The sequence below is a fragment of the Telmatherina bonti genome, assembly GCF_933228915.1.
Source record: "Telmatherina bonti genome assembly, chromosome: 16".
NCBI classification, from domain to species: Eukaryota; Metazoa; Chordata; class Actinopteri; order Atheriniformes; family Telmatherinidae; genus Telmatherina; species Telmatherina bonti.
In genome coordinates this window covers 27,416,823-27,431,148 of record NC_136614.1, presented here as the reverse complement: position 1 = coordinate 27,431,148, position 14,326 = coordinate 27,416,823, and the positions used below count along the sequence as shown (strand labels likewise).

The following is a 14,326-nucleotide window of genomic DNA, read 5'->3' as shown; positions in this document are numbered from 1 at the left end:
GTGATTAAAATAAAAAAAATTTTAAAAAGGCACAGCTAGTATGTCTGATGGGTATTCAACACTAAAACACTGTAGAAAGCTCAGAAAACCAGAAATAGCATCATAGAGCCTCCAAAGCTGAGGCTACGGTTCTTGCAGGTTTGCCAAAACTGGACATAAAAGAGGTTTGGAAGACATCGCTGTTTGAGTTGGAACAACATGAAAGCACGAAGCGTTCCTGCCTTGTCTCTGCAACACATGGTGATGTGGTGGTGATGGTGTAATGGTGTAGAAGATATTCTCTTGGCGCACTTCAGGCCTTTTACTACAAATATCACATGGTCTAACACCACAGTGCACCTGAGTGTTACTTGACCGTGTCCATCCCTTCATAACCACAGCGTATCATCTTCTGATGCTGGAACAGTAGCATAAAGGCCATAATGCAGTGTTTTTCAACCACTGTGTCGTAGTGAGAGATTATCAGGTGTGCCCTGAGAAATTACCCAATTTCACCTAATTGGTCTAAAAAGCAGCTCTGTGTTCATCCAAACAAGCCCCAGTGAAAGATAATAAAATTCCTTCTTCTTGTATTTATCTGATTTCTATTCAAGAGGCTTTGACGAGATGGACTTTATAATAATAATATGGACTTTTTTTTAAAAAAAAACATTTTGGTTTGCCTCGTGATTTTTCAGTGAAAAATAGTGTGTTTTGGCTCAAAAAAGGTTGAAAAACACTGCTATAATGCTATTCTGCATCCACATTATCTGTGTTTCTTTAAGGCAATTTTGTTTGTTTCTTTTTTGACATTATATGGCTGTTTATTATCATCTTCTTTAAGCCTTTATAGGGTACTCAATGAAATACCTTAAAATTGTCTGTCTGGTATGTACCAAGACCTCCATTCTGTTTTTTTTTTTTTAATTATTTGTCTTGTGCTAAAAATGAAAGAAAACAAAGTGATCAAAATAGTCACTTGCCTGATAAAGGGTTAATGTAAATCAAAACATTACCTTTATTATGCAATAAATCATAGCTTACAAAAAGTTGTAACTATTATTTCCAAGTCTTTTTTTTTACCCTGAAACTGCTAGATGTTGTGCTGTGGATCCACATAGCTATTACTCATTCAGGTGTGAAGTTGCATTGTTATTGATCAAGCAACAGATAGTGGCCACGGATGCAGAATTTGAAATCGCAGTGGAACCAAACCAGATAGCGTTTGTTTGTCCCGTTTAGTTTCAGCTGTAGTTGAGTTTGAATTGAACATCCCTGTTGTGTATCTGACCAGATTTTTGTATTTATTTCTATTTTACATTTTGCATTTGACTCAGACGTTGAGTGTTTTGCTGCATGATAGGTGGCCTAAATATAAAGTGTATGGTTTGCTGCTTTAATTGCCAGCTGATTTTATTCCTTCAATACTTAGTGAATCTAGAAAAAAAATGTTTTTTTATTTTTATTCTTTTTTAGTTTTCCTGAGAAATGATTTAGACAGAACCCAAAAACAAAGCCTTTTGTCTGCATGGAGAATGGAATACAGCCCTCCCTACAGTGACAGTTATTTTTTCAGGCCTTATTCCATCAGATTTATGAGATATTAAGCTTTTGATTCCCCGGTAAAGTACTTTTCTAGGCAGATCTTTCGGTGGAAGATGTTTACGCTCCACGGTAAGTCTCCCCTCAGAGCATGACAGCAAACATGTCAAGAAGGACTTGGCTGCTGAGCCCAGACTTCTCTATAAATTCCAAATATGCAAACCCCTCGACCGAAAACCACATTACTGACAGCGACAAAGGCACCGCTGCAGAAAAGGTCAGACATATGACCTGCATTAGAGTGGGCATGTTTCTGATAATGCGTGAAGAGGAATGTGCAAAATGAAAGGTTGGCTGCTGCACAAGCAGAAGGGTCATTCTGAAAGGAAATGTGGGAGTTAAAAGAAAGTAATTCTCTGCATGCTTAGGCTTATTAAATATGTAATACAAAGGAAATGTGTTCTCTTTAAGTCTTTAACCAGACCTATCCACCCTCCATCTCATCCCTCTGGCTGCAGACAAAGATCCCCACAGCCCTGCACGTTCAGGTAGAGAACACTGCACATGCAGCAAAGCCTCACGGAGGGATTTTTAAGAGAAGACATGACATCTCTGCTGCTGAGTTTCTTCCTCTGACCTTCACTATCCTGAGGATGTCAGCTCATCTTCCTCAGCCATGAGCGCTTTAAATATTGAAGATGGATAATGGTGTTCGCCTTCCTTCAGAGGCCAGGAAGAGAGCTCAGAGACACTGAGGCAAACCCACACTTGTGTGAAAGTACACATGTATGTCCTCACACATAATAAGTCGAACACAAATATGGAAATCTCAAGATTCAAAGTCAAATAAGACGAGGATTTTTTTTTTTTGGTTTCATTTTCTCCCTGTCACAGTGGATGGGCTGACTAAACTGAACTGAACTATATTTTATTTTATTTTATTTTATTTTATTTTATTTTATTTTATTTTATTTTATTTTATTTTATTTTATTTTATTTTATTTTATTTTATTTTATTTGGTTTTGTTTTGTTTTATTTTATTGTTACTGTTTTCTCTTTGGTTTTTTCTGTTGTAGTAAAATCCCTTTTTTTGTCTTTAATATTGATTTGACTTGATATTCTTTCAAATATGACAAGCATAATTTTCTTGTCTTGTTTATCTCTGAGGTAAAGTTGGTTATTATATGTATGTGTACAGATAACATTTTATACTAAATTAGTTTATTCTTCAGTGGCTGGCAGTGTGTTGGGTGATTTTCCTAATACCCACTGAAATGGCAAAATTGCAAATATACCATCCTCACTTATGAATATACTAGAAAACAACCTTTAAATGGGTTTCCACTGTAGTGGACATGATGAATCAAAGGGTTAAGAGGAAACTTCTTTAGACATACGAAACATACGAGAAGGATGGAAAGAAAAGCACAGAGACGGATGCATGGAAGATGAGAACGGTACAGCATCTTCTGTAAAACATGGGATGCAGTGTGGAGGAATGAGCATGTCTATCTGTCAGTGTTGTGTTTATGATGTGACAGAAGCAGCATCTAAATTCTGACATGAATCAGGATTTTAGTCTGTCTGTATTCAGCAGAGATGATTGGATGAGTCTCCAGAGCACAGATGGAGAACAACCCAAAGCATACTGTGAGAGCAACCTGAGGGGGGATTTGGAAAGTGAAATGATTTGAACTGAATGAAACTTTATTAATCCCAAAGAGAAAATAGATTATAGTCGTATATATTATTCAGCAAAAGAAAATAAGTACATAAATAAATAGATACACAAATAAATCCAAAATTAGAACAATCTGAAACTTATGTAAGGCTACTGCCGTGAACAGGAATGACCTCTGTTCATCTGCTGGTCCTTACTGCAGCAAAGCTGAAGAAGCCTCTAACTGAAGGCATTGGGGTGTGCAGTGTTGTCCATTATGAATATGGATGGAAATATGTAAACTGAGTTACATTAAGCCTAAATGCTTTATACAATTGAATCTTTGCTATGCTTTATCAAATAGTTAATTTTTTAAAAAATGCATCTTTTTCAAACTAATGTGTAGTGATCTGGATATGCTTTTTTCTTATGTGTTATATCAATAAATGCTATATTTATGTTTTTTGTACTTTATTTAAATCTTTTTACAGAATATGGGATTTCTTACAACAACAGAAATCATTGATTACCATTTGCACCAATACATACTTTTGATTTTGTTGCAATAAAAGCCATACTGCTGTCGTAACACCTCATGGATAAACTTTATGATCCTTAAAGAGATGAGTGGAAGTTTATTAATGGCTTGCTTACCACATTGTGTAAATTGCTGTCTGTCTGGGAAACAGAAAAGATTTAAAGCACCTGCACTTGATTTTTTTTTTTTTTTAACAATTTTACTCTTAATTCCAGAAAAGGAACTCATCTACTTTGACTTTTGTCTTTTCCACAGCAGCAAAGCACGTTTCTAGTGAAGCCCCCTCGTGGCAGTAAGATGCTACAACATGTAAAAAATTAATAAGCATAGCAAACAAAACGATTCCATTAAAATGTCTAAAGCATACAAATACCGGGCAGCTACCATGCTGTTTTTTTTTTGTTTTTTTTTTAGAATGATCCAATCAGACCAATCAGAGCAGACTGGTTAAAGATGCTCCAGCATTATACAGTATCAGAAAAGGACTGTGTGTCTTTTATGCACTTTATTCCGTACACCTTGCAAATTCCAGGTTGGACGTCTTTTTACCTTCAGAATTGCCTTAAGTCTTTCAACAAGCTGTTGGAAAAAAATCTTAGAGATCTTTATCTATATGGACAGAACAGCGTCACATACCTGCTGCAGAATTGTTTGCTGGACATCCACAATCACAATCTCCCCTTCAACTACATCCCTGAGATACTATATTGGATTAAGACCATTGGATTGACCTTATATAGTGCAAGTACATAGTTTTTACTAAAAGTGTGTTAAACATATCCCCACCTTTACACCAGCCTGCACTGATGATTCATGGCAGGGTGGCTCCATGCTTTCATGTGCTTTCCACCAACTCTGAGCCTCCCGTCTGAAAGTTGCAGCTGAAATGGAGACTCATCAAACCAGGCAACATATCTCCACCTTCCAGTGTTCAGTTTTGGTGAGTGTGTGTGAACTGTAGCCTCAGTTTCCTTTCCTGAGCTGATAAGAGTGGCACCTGGTGGGGTCTTCCGCTACTGTAGACACATCTGCTTCAAAGCTCAACATGTTGTGCGTTCAGAGAGGATATTTTGCATACCTTGGTGTTATTTCATTCAGATCTCCATTAGCTGGTAAAACAGCTGGTCTTCCTGGAGTTTATCCAGCATGCTATCATACTATCAGCAAGTCATCTTCACCATGTCTACTAGGGGGTGGGAAAATCAAATCGAAAAATCTGTATTTTTTTTCCACAATTTTAATTTTTTTTTTTTTGTTAAAACAATGTAAAAAAATTCAAATAAATAAAATCAATCCACTATAAAATTTGTCATTTTTGTTATTTTTATTGATTTTTTTATTGTGTTCTTGGGAAGCAGAATGATGATCTGGCTACTGTGTTGTTTTTTACTCATTAAAATAAAAAAAAATTACAAGCAAAAAAAAAATTTGTGTACATTTTCTTTGTTTTTAAACTACAAAAAAAAAAAAAATCAACAATATCGAAGAATTGTGAGAATCGCAATTTAAATCGAATTGGCACCCAAAAAATTGGAATCAAATCAAGACAAAAGCATTTCGTCACAGCCCTAATGTCTATATGCCTGATTGCTGCCATGTGATTGGCTGAATCCTTTTTTCATGCCAACAAGCAACTGAACAGCTATTGTGTGTATTCAGCGTAAAACCTCATTCCAAAGTACGGTATCTGTCGTACAAAAACAAATAAAGCAAACCATGCACTCAATCTTGAGGATTTTTTTTATTTATTATTGTGTCAGTTTGATTTCTGATGTTTTTCCATGATTCAAAGAAAATACTTGATGTTCTTGACTCCCACTCATACATAAAAACAAAGGCAAATATTCACAGGAAAAACATCATATAAAAACCCTCCAGATCTTAAAAAGAAAAATAAAATAAAACAGACCAAAATAAATAACTTCTATATGACAATAAAGTGCAAACAAAACATCATATAATCAGTAGTGTAGAACTGTAAACTTAACCCATCAGTCCCGTATTCAAGCTGCAAGTAGTGCACTGAAGTAGTGGTTTCACTTCGGGAAGACTTCGGAGACTTTGTTGTTGACGGTTGTGGGATTGTGGCTGTGAGGTGAGGAAGAGGAGGATGAGGAGCTTAGACTTAAAGCAAATGGACACACAGCTGATTATCTGCGTGGTGACATCAGTTTTGTTGCAGTTTGCAAGTGAAAGGCGGGCATGTTGGCAAGTGGACTCCTCCAGAGCGAGAACGCCAAGTCATCGCTGTAAACGACTCCTCAGCTTCGTGAATAATCTGGTGGGCTAATCCCACAAAGACCCCACGGAGGGGATGAGAGTAGTCAAATGAAGTACCAACTGGAGAGTAAACGATACATATTTTGAGGCTGCTATAAGGAGGATAGTACTGTGTCTGTCAGAAGGAGGAGGGTGGGCATGCTGAGTTGGATTATAGGACCCTGTTGGTCAGGAGTGTCCAAAAGGAGCCTGTGTGTTCAGGGGTCTCTGGACAATGACGGCGTTGGCTAAATCTGCCTCTTCCAGACTCAATTCTTTGTCGTTGAGCTCTCGGAAAGGGAGGGAAGTAGTCAGGATGAAAGGTGGGCAGCTCCTCTGGCAGCGGGCCACAAAATCTTGAACATCAGTGATCCTAACAGAGACATACAACAAACAGATCAGGGTTGAGGAATAAAAATACAAGGACAAACAAACAAACAAACAAACATGGCAGGGATTACAGCATTCCCCGCTAGACATCTTTAGCAGCTCAGCATACTCAGCCAAATGCTTTACTCCGTATAGTGACACGTGATTTCTCTCCGAGGCCGCATACGAGAACATCATCTATTATTAATGCCGTCCTGGCATATACATGCAACCCTACGGCAGCCCTTCCCCTTTCACATAGGCTAGCTTAAGGTTGGAGGGGTAGATGCCTCTCCATCCTTTAGCCTGTTATATAAATGCTGCAAGAGTTATGCAATCCCCTCGCTGGGGGATTTTATAGATCCACGCTGTTGCTGCATCTCAGATTATGTTTTCTGCAGCCTCATGCAGCATGCCTTCCAACTTCAGCAGACAAGAACAAAGCATTACGTAATCCTACAAACAAACCCTCCCATCACCACCTCTCCAGCTACAACAACCAAAAAAAATCTTTAGTCACCCCCCTGCCTCTGTACTATTTATTGTGCAGCGATGCTGGAGATTATGGGATTTACAGACATTTCAGCAGGACTACAGAAGCGTCAAGACATTCACCACATAGAATACTTTCTCTACGTGTGAAGTGGTGATTTTTAGCCTCAATGCCGTGATACGCACCGATGCGATAGGTTAAACCTCTGCACCAGTCTCCTGCCATCAGCCAACCAGATCTGCAGGGAGGTAACAGGAAGGGCGTGGTCTAGTGTTACCATGGGAATAGGAGGAGATTCTCCATCCTCGTGCACAGATGGTGACCTGGCCACAACTCTGGGAGCAACACTGGGAAAGGACAGGGAACAAATGGCAGATTAACCATCAGTTCAGAGTGTGAACAGTGTGTGAAAAGAGGATTTTTTTAAACCTTATTTCTAAGGTTGCAAGAGGTCTTCAAACTGGCCTCATTTAATGTTTTTTTTTTTTTTGTTTGTTTTTTTTTTTTGGGAGGGAAGGGTCTTCTAGATGAGGTGGTGTTCATGTAGTAAAATAGCAAAGCTTCTCATGTTACAATGACAGTCTGCATGCTCAGATTTATTTTTAAAGGCTTTATTTGGTGGATTTAGAGCGACATCTAGTGGTGGAAAGAAATATGGCAGAACATTTAGAAAAACTTTCAGATTATCTTTTTTTTTTTTAACACTTATTATTTGTTGCAAAGCAAAATAACTCTTTATGACGAAAAACTGGTACCTGCCCAGCCGATATCCTCGACCGCTAAAAGGGAGAAAAGTCTTCTTCTTGGGAACATAGTTTTCCTCCTTAAGATCCTCCACACTGATCTCCAGCTCCTCCTCTTCCGCTCTGCTCTCCCACTCTGCTGGAAGCTCCCTGGAACAGATTATAGATCAGTCCGGGAGACTTGTCAGACCAATCAATATGACAAACGGACCACACAAACAGCAATAATGCTTTATCTTTTTGAAGTTGCCTGATTGTGGGTCGAAGCCAGGATGTGTTTGCTGCAAATTCCCTGTAGGGTGGATTGATGCAAACCAGTGAATCATACAAAGAGAAAACACCCCCTTAGGTGTGACTGAAATGTAGGATTTGTCTCTCTCTGTCAATGCACTGCAGCGCTCCTCAAGCTTTCTGCTTCACTTTGAATTCGAGCTTTATAGGAATATTGACGGAGTGTTTTGTTTTTGCTTGGATGTGGCTTGTTTTGGATTCCTCGCCCAGATGGTTCATGTAAAAATGCTGCAGTCTGAAAATATGAGGAGTAAAGAAAAATATCAACAAATTAAATGAAATGAAAGCTGTTGAAAACACTGATTAGGGGTTATGGTTGCATGATGTTTAATCCGAAATGAAATCATTCTCTATGATAAAATTTTCCTTCGTGTTTACATGAATAGAAGGAATCCGAATTGACATTTATGTGGAAAACACGCTTATTCGCCTTTACTTTATTCTGCTTTAGAAATGGGGGTTGGGAAGGGTTTCTGAGTGAAAGGGGGGTGGGACATTATGTATTTATGTCTACCAGGTAAAAACAAACTCCACTTCCTGCTTCTTATCTTTACGACTAAAACATGGAAGCCCAAATAACAACCACTCTGCAGCCAGCTTCCACCTACAGCTTCAACGTGGTGAAACTGGGTTAAGAAGAGTCCAAACGGTGAAGGATAGTGGGGAACCATCCTCTATGAGGAAAAAATAGTGGTCAGAAAAAAATCGGGAGTCAGGTCCTGCCTCAAATGGAGGAGTTTAAATATCTCGGGGTCTTGTTCACGAGTGAGGGAAGGATGGAGCACGAGATCGACAGACGGATCAGTGCGCCGTCTGCAGTAATGCGGACTCTGTGCCGGTCTGTCGTGGTGAAGAAGGAGCTGAGCCAGAAGGCGAAGCTCTCGATTTACCAGTCGATCTACGTTCCTACCCTCACCTATGATCATGAGCTGTGGGTCGTGACCGAAAGAACGAGATCTCGTATACAGGCGGCTGAAATGAGTTTCCTCCGCAGGGTGGCCGGGCTCTCCCTCAGAGATAGGGTGAGGAGCTCGGTCATCCGGGAGGGGCTCAGAGTAGAGCCGCTGCTCCTTCGCATCGAGAGGAACCAGTTGAGGTGGCTCGGGCATCTGGTCAGGATGCCTCCTGGACGCCTCCCTGGTGAGGTGTTCCAGGCACGTCCCTCTCGGAGGAGACCCCGGGGAAGACCCAGGACACGCTGGAGGGATTACATCTCTCGGCTGGCCTGGGAACGCCTCGGGATCCCCCCCGCAGAGTTGGCAAATGTGGCTGGGGAGAGGGAAGTCTGGGCTTCCCTGCTTAGGCTGCTGCCCCCGCGACCCGACCCCGGATAAGCGGCACAAAGACGAGACGAGACGAAAAAAAATCTGGAATGAACATGATTATAGGGCTTGGCGATTAATCGGATTTTAGTCTCAATTACGATAATCAAAAGAAAAAGGTGGGATTTTTTTTTTCTCGTTGCAGTTTTTGCTCTCGTTTTGTCACCAGTTGCCAATCGAGCTTCACTGGCATTGCAGCGCTGTGTTATAAACTCCTCCAATAGCTGCTTTGGTTTTACTCAGCCTCTGTTGCCAACTTGGCGACTTTCTCGCTAAATCTGGCAACTTTCCAAATCCTTTCTTGGCCATTTTTTTTTTTTTTTTTGTTAAAAGCAACTAACAACAAATCTTTTCCTGGAGTTTTTTCTGGTGTTTTGGCTTGAAGTCACATATTGTTCTGCAGCCAGTCACAAACGAGCAGCGGGAGCTTCTTCCCGTCCTGAAGAGACTCCCAGGCGGCCAGTCTCACAGCCGGCTCCGGCTGCAGGTCAGTGTAGAATAACTGCAGTAGGTTTGTGGAAGTTCACAACAACATAGTTTATATTTAACTATTCAGTTTACATCAGTATTTGCACTTTGTCAAGACAAAGCTTCATGTTATTTGTCTGTGGAATCCTAAAGGTATTGTTTAAAAGCCACTTTTTAATGTTAAATAAATTCATGTTGTTAAAGATAAATGGATAATTGTGTTAAATAATCGAGATCTCTATTCAGTCAAAATAATAATGATTATTATTTTTACAATAATCGAGCAGCCCAACATGATCGCTGATCACTTCCACATTTGATTAAATCAAATTGTAAAAAAAAAAACAGTAGAAGTCACGGTTATGTTTAACAGTGAAAGAAAGAGCATTTCCACACACAATGTGAAGGGAAATGAAGCTGCGTTGCCATAAGACATCCACCCATCAGGCCCATATTTATATATTTAGGCATCTATCTGTCTTTGGATTTTTCTGTATGGATTATTCTGTACAGAATGGAGGGACACCGTGTTTCCCCCTGAAACAGCAACCAGAAACAGTTTCCTGCCAATGCTTCCTCTGTAAAGAACACAGAGAACAGCTGAGACTTTGGTTAGCAGACGTTACGGCTACCAGCAGATTTAAGGAGAAACCAGAGCCTGAAGATCCTTTTCCGGAGTAAAAATCTCCTGTCTGCGAGCACCAAGAAAGCGCAGTCATCTGGTACTGTCCTGAGATTCATTCCCCCGATAGCCCCGCCCCCTTCACATGCTGGAGCACGCTAACTGTTCTGGGTGAACTGTCCCCATCCCAAAATAAACATGGAAAGCATGAAGCCTTTCTTTTTTCTAAGGAGTTAAAATTGTTTTTATTTAAAAGACCTATTTTAAAAAAATGTCTTTAATTTCTAATTTCTAAAAGTAAATTAAATGTGTTAAATGGTTGAAGAGTTTTTAGGTTGAACACACACTTTATGTGAAAAGCTGTCCATTAAAACAATTGTTTGATCGACCAAACATATATCTTTATTACACAATTATAAAATTAAAGTAAAAAAAAAAGAAAACATAGAATAATGGTTTAAATGAATATTTGTACAAGTTTGTACAAGTTTTCTCTTGAAGCATCTCTCCCCTCCTTTTATAATACTGTCCAATAAAATAGAAGAGGGCACATCTGTATTTGTCATTATTATATTTGTTTCAGAATCCTTTATGGGGGAATTTACCGCGCGCTGTCTTCCTTTATGTTTTAAGTTCCTGTTTAAACGTGTTTAAATGTGCTCCTGTTTACACCAAAGTGAAGTAGTGTAACATTTTCTATTTGTTCCCTGACTTTACCTACACGGTAATACTTCACCTGATTTGGATCTGATGTGAGCTGATTAAACTCACCCTCTCTTTATGGACTCCAAGAAATCTTGATTTGCTGGTACGGAGTAGCTACGAAACTCCCCGTCGTTTACAGTGAAGCCATCCTTCCACAGCCTCACCACCATCTCCACCTGTAATGAAGATGGTTCACATTATCAGTGTGACATGTTCATTGTGGACTCAGAGCCAGTAATGGCATAAGCAAGAATGCACACATGGTCTGCTGCTTTCTCCAGGATGCAGCTCACACCATAGTTCTTGGTTTACGGTTGGATTTATGAGCATATTAACTGCTGAAACACACTACAGCAAATAAACATGAAAATATCACTAAGCTTCTATAAATACGCACAACTAACTATGCTTTACTTTTTTTTTTTCTTTTTTTATGCAAACCAGCTTTTTCTTACTTATAACATTTCCTACATGAATGTATAACTCTGAGTTGTCAACATTGGAGATGCGATTAGAGCTGCTTCCTTTAATATCTTCCTCTGCACAGAAAACATTGAGCCATCTGCAACAATCTGAAAACAACTGAGAATATTTTCATGCATTTTCATGCTTTTTTTTCCTTTACTTCTTCAATAACCAATCTGGATAATACCTTAAAATGTTATACCTTACAACACTAATATGATGCAAACTTAACATAAAACATCAGGAAATGTGATCTTGGAGTATTATTTATTAGACAAACGGTGCTTCAGAGCAGTAAATCTCACACCGTTGGAAAGGTTGAGCGTTTCCATATTAAATGAAGCCACATGTTTACAGAAACTGCATTGGTGTGTTTTGCATCAGAGTTGAGTTTGTGGGTTGTGCCAAAGGAAATTTGCTAAATCTTCTCTCCCGATGCTAAAAAGCACAACCCCAACAACATCAGCCAGCCGGGATCATCGTGTGAAGAAGATGCAGAGAATACTGTGCTTGTTGTTTCAGTGATTGTGCAACAACTGCTCTGGATGCTGTATGGCAGCATCTCCCTTATCATGACTGGAGGTCATTTCATTGCAGAGACATATTTAGAGGAGATTCTGCAACCAGTGACAACCATATATCTCCACATACTGGGACTCAAGTTCTTCCACATGACAATGCTCACCTCCAGTATTTTTTTTTCCTTTTACTATTTCACTGTGCCGAATAATCATTAAAAGGGAATCTTCGATTATTAAAAGAATGCATTTGCAACAATTAACCTGAGTGTAGTTTCCATATGCCATTAATACAAACTGCATAAATAAATCTAATAAATGATGTAAAATATGGACATAAAAAACATCTGACAACTAAGACATATGATGCACATTAGTCTGACTAAAGAAAAGTACAATGAAGCTACTTCTACTTAGTAGATAACTAATATATGCAAATTTACATTCAGTAAAGTATATTACATGAATATAACATCTGTTTTTTTTATATTTAATCTAGTCTATATGTTCATTATGTTTTCTGAAATGTGAATGATACACAAACGCAAACATTTTAGGAACTACAGTGTCACATAGGTTCACTGTGTCACTGTGTAGTGTCGAGATAAGGGTTGAGTGAATTTATCTCTGACCTTTGACGTGCTTGAAGCATCATAACAGACCTTCTCCACCTCATCAAGGAGGTCTTCAACAGAAAAACTGCGACTCATTGGAGCCTCCTCTTCATTTTCCTCACTCACAGCCCTGCAAAAGATTAAATGTTAAGTAATGCACTCAATCTGTGTGTTGTATAACCTGAAGGTGTTAAAATGATTAGACCTGGATAAAATATAAGTTCATGGATGTTAACATCCACATCCGAAAATGGTGTTTTAGATGCAGTTGTGCTGTGTGCTTATTCATACCCTTTCATTAAAGAAAAGGCTGAATTTACAAGTCACTCAAATAACTGGAGACTTAGAAAAAGGAACATTAACTAAATATCCGCAAAAATATAATTAAGTAATACAAGACACTGTTTTTCCATTTAATTGAGTTGAAGAAAAAACAAACAAACAAACAAACAAAGAAATTGGTCCCGGACAAATTAGAGCACTTTTATGTTGAACAGTGGGACAAAATACCTGTCAACAGGTGCAGAAGTCTGACTGAGAGGAACAGAAAACACCTGACTGTAGCAGAAACATTAAATGATTGTTCAACAAAATATTAGTTTATGAGTGATGTAGTATGTAATAAATCATTTTAAATATTTCAATTGAACCAGATTTAGAAAATAATGTAAAGATTATCATAAAGTTTTTATTTATTATTACTTTAGTCAATTTCAGCTTATCTTACAGGCAGCTGTTTTTTTCCCTTCTTTGATGAAAGGGTATGAATAAATATGAGCACAACTGTATATTGTTGTGTGGCTAATTTAATTTCTCATTGTAGGGCTTTTGCGTGACTTACTTACCACTTTTCATCCTTCTCATCCCCCACAGCGTCAAACTCTTTCATGACGCTGTGTGTGATCCATCTAAGGAAGCAACAAAACAGCAAACATGCCAACGTAAAGACAACAGGGCCTGGCACAGCTTTAAAAGGACAGAACTGTCTGGTTACCCTTCATTATTTTACATGTTTGCTTTATAACATTTAATCATAATATTATAGTGCACAATATAAGGGTATTAAAATACAAAACATAGTAGGGGGAAAATGCAAAGTGGTCGTTTTAATAAAGCTTGAACCAGATCCCCAAGCAGCGTTATCGTTATTTGTGGATGTGGGCGTCACAGGAGAGCCCTGCTCTCGCGACACATGAGCCAAACATAAAACGTGACTTTTTATGGCCTACATACACGGCAGATGTTTATATACATGCGGGTATTAAGGGTAAGGTCAAATACTGATTTACCAGTCCGCGTTTTGTCGGTTAATCCCGGGCTGCACATCTGCAGTCCGAAGTTTTTCGGGCAGCGGCTCTTCTGCTGAGCAAGAGGTGTGACGTAAGAGTGCCGTAAATCCGCTCCTGTGGTCGTGATGCTGCTTTACTGCTCAACTCAGCACATCTTCATCCAATTGAAACCAATAAGAATAATAAATGGCATGAGGAGCCCATTAGATACAAACAGGGGCGACGCCAGGAATTATGGGCCCTATGAAAGATAATGGCATGGACCCCACCACTTGATCGTAAATTTTAGATTTTTGTTTTTGCTTCAAGCTGAAAAAAAAAAAAGCTTTTCATGGGAAAAATAAAGATCTAGGGCTGTGTTTAACCCTTTATGGGGCAAGTGACTATTTTTTTATCACTTTGTTTCCTTTCATATTCAGCATTTTTTTTTTGTTAATGTAACAACAGA

General features: G+C 38.8%; 1 protein-coding gene across 1 annotated transcript; it reads right to left on the bottom strand.

The window, feature by feature from the left end:
* Nucleotides 1-5,448: 5,448 nt before the first annotated feature.
* Nucleotides 5,449-13,991, bottom strand: ubxn2a (UBX domain protein 2A). The gene is made up of 7 exons (XM_079255925.1): nt 13,879-13,991; nt 13,435-13,497; nt 12,608-12,719; nt 11,059-11,168; nt 7,597-7,734; nt 7,027-7,188; nt 5,449-6,352 (listed from the first exon to the last, which is right to left on the bottom strand). The coding sequence occupies exons 2-7, from the start codon at nt 13,476-13,478 to the stop codon at nt 6,169-6,171; spliced, it is 750 nt and encodes a 249-aa protein (XP_079112051.1). The 5' UTR covers nt 13,479-13,497; nt 13,879-13,991; the 3' UTR covers nt 5,449-6,168.
* Between the last annotated feature and the right edge of the window lie 335 nt (nt 13,992-14,326).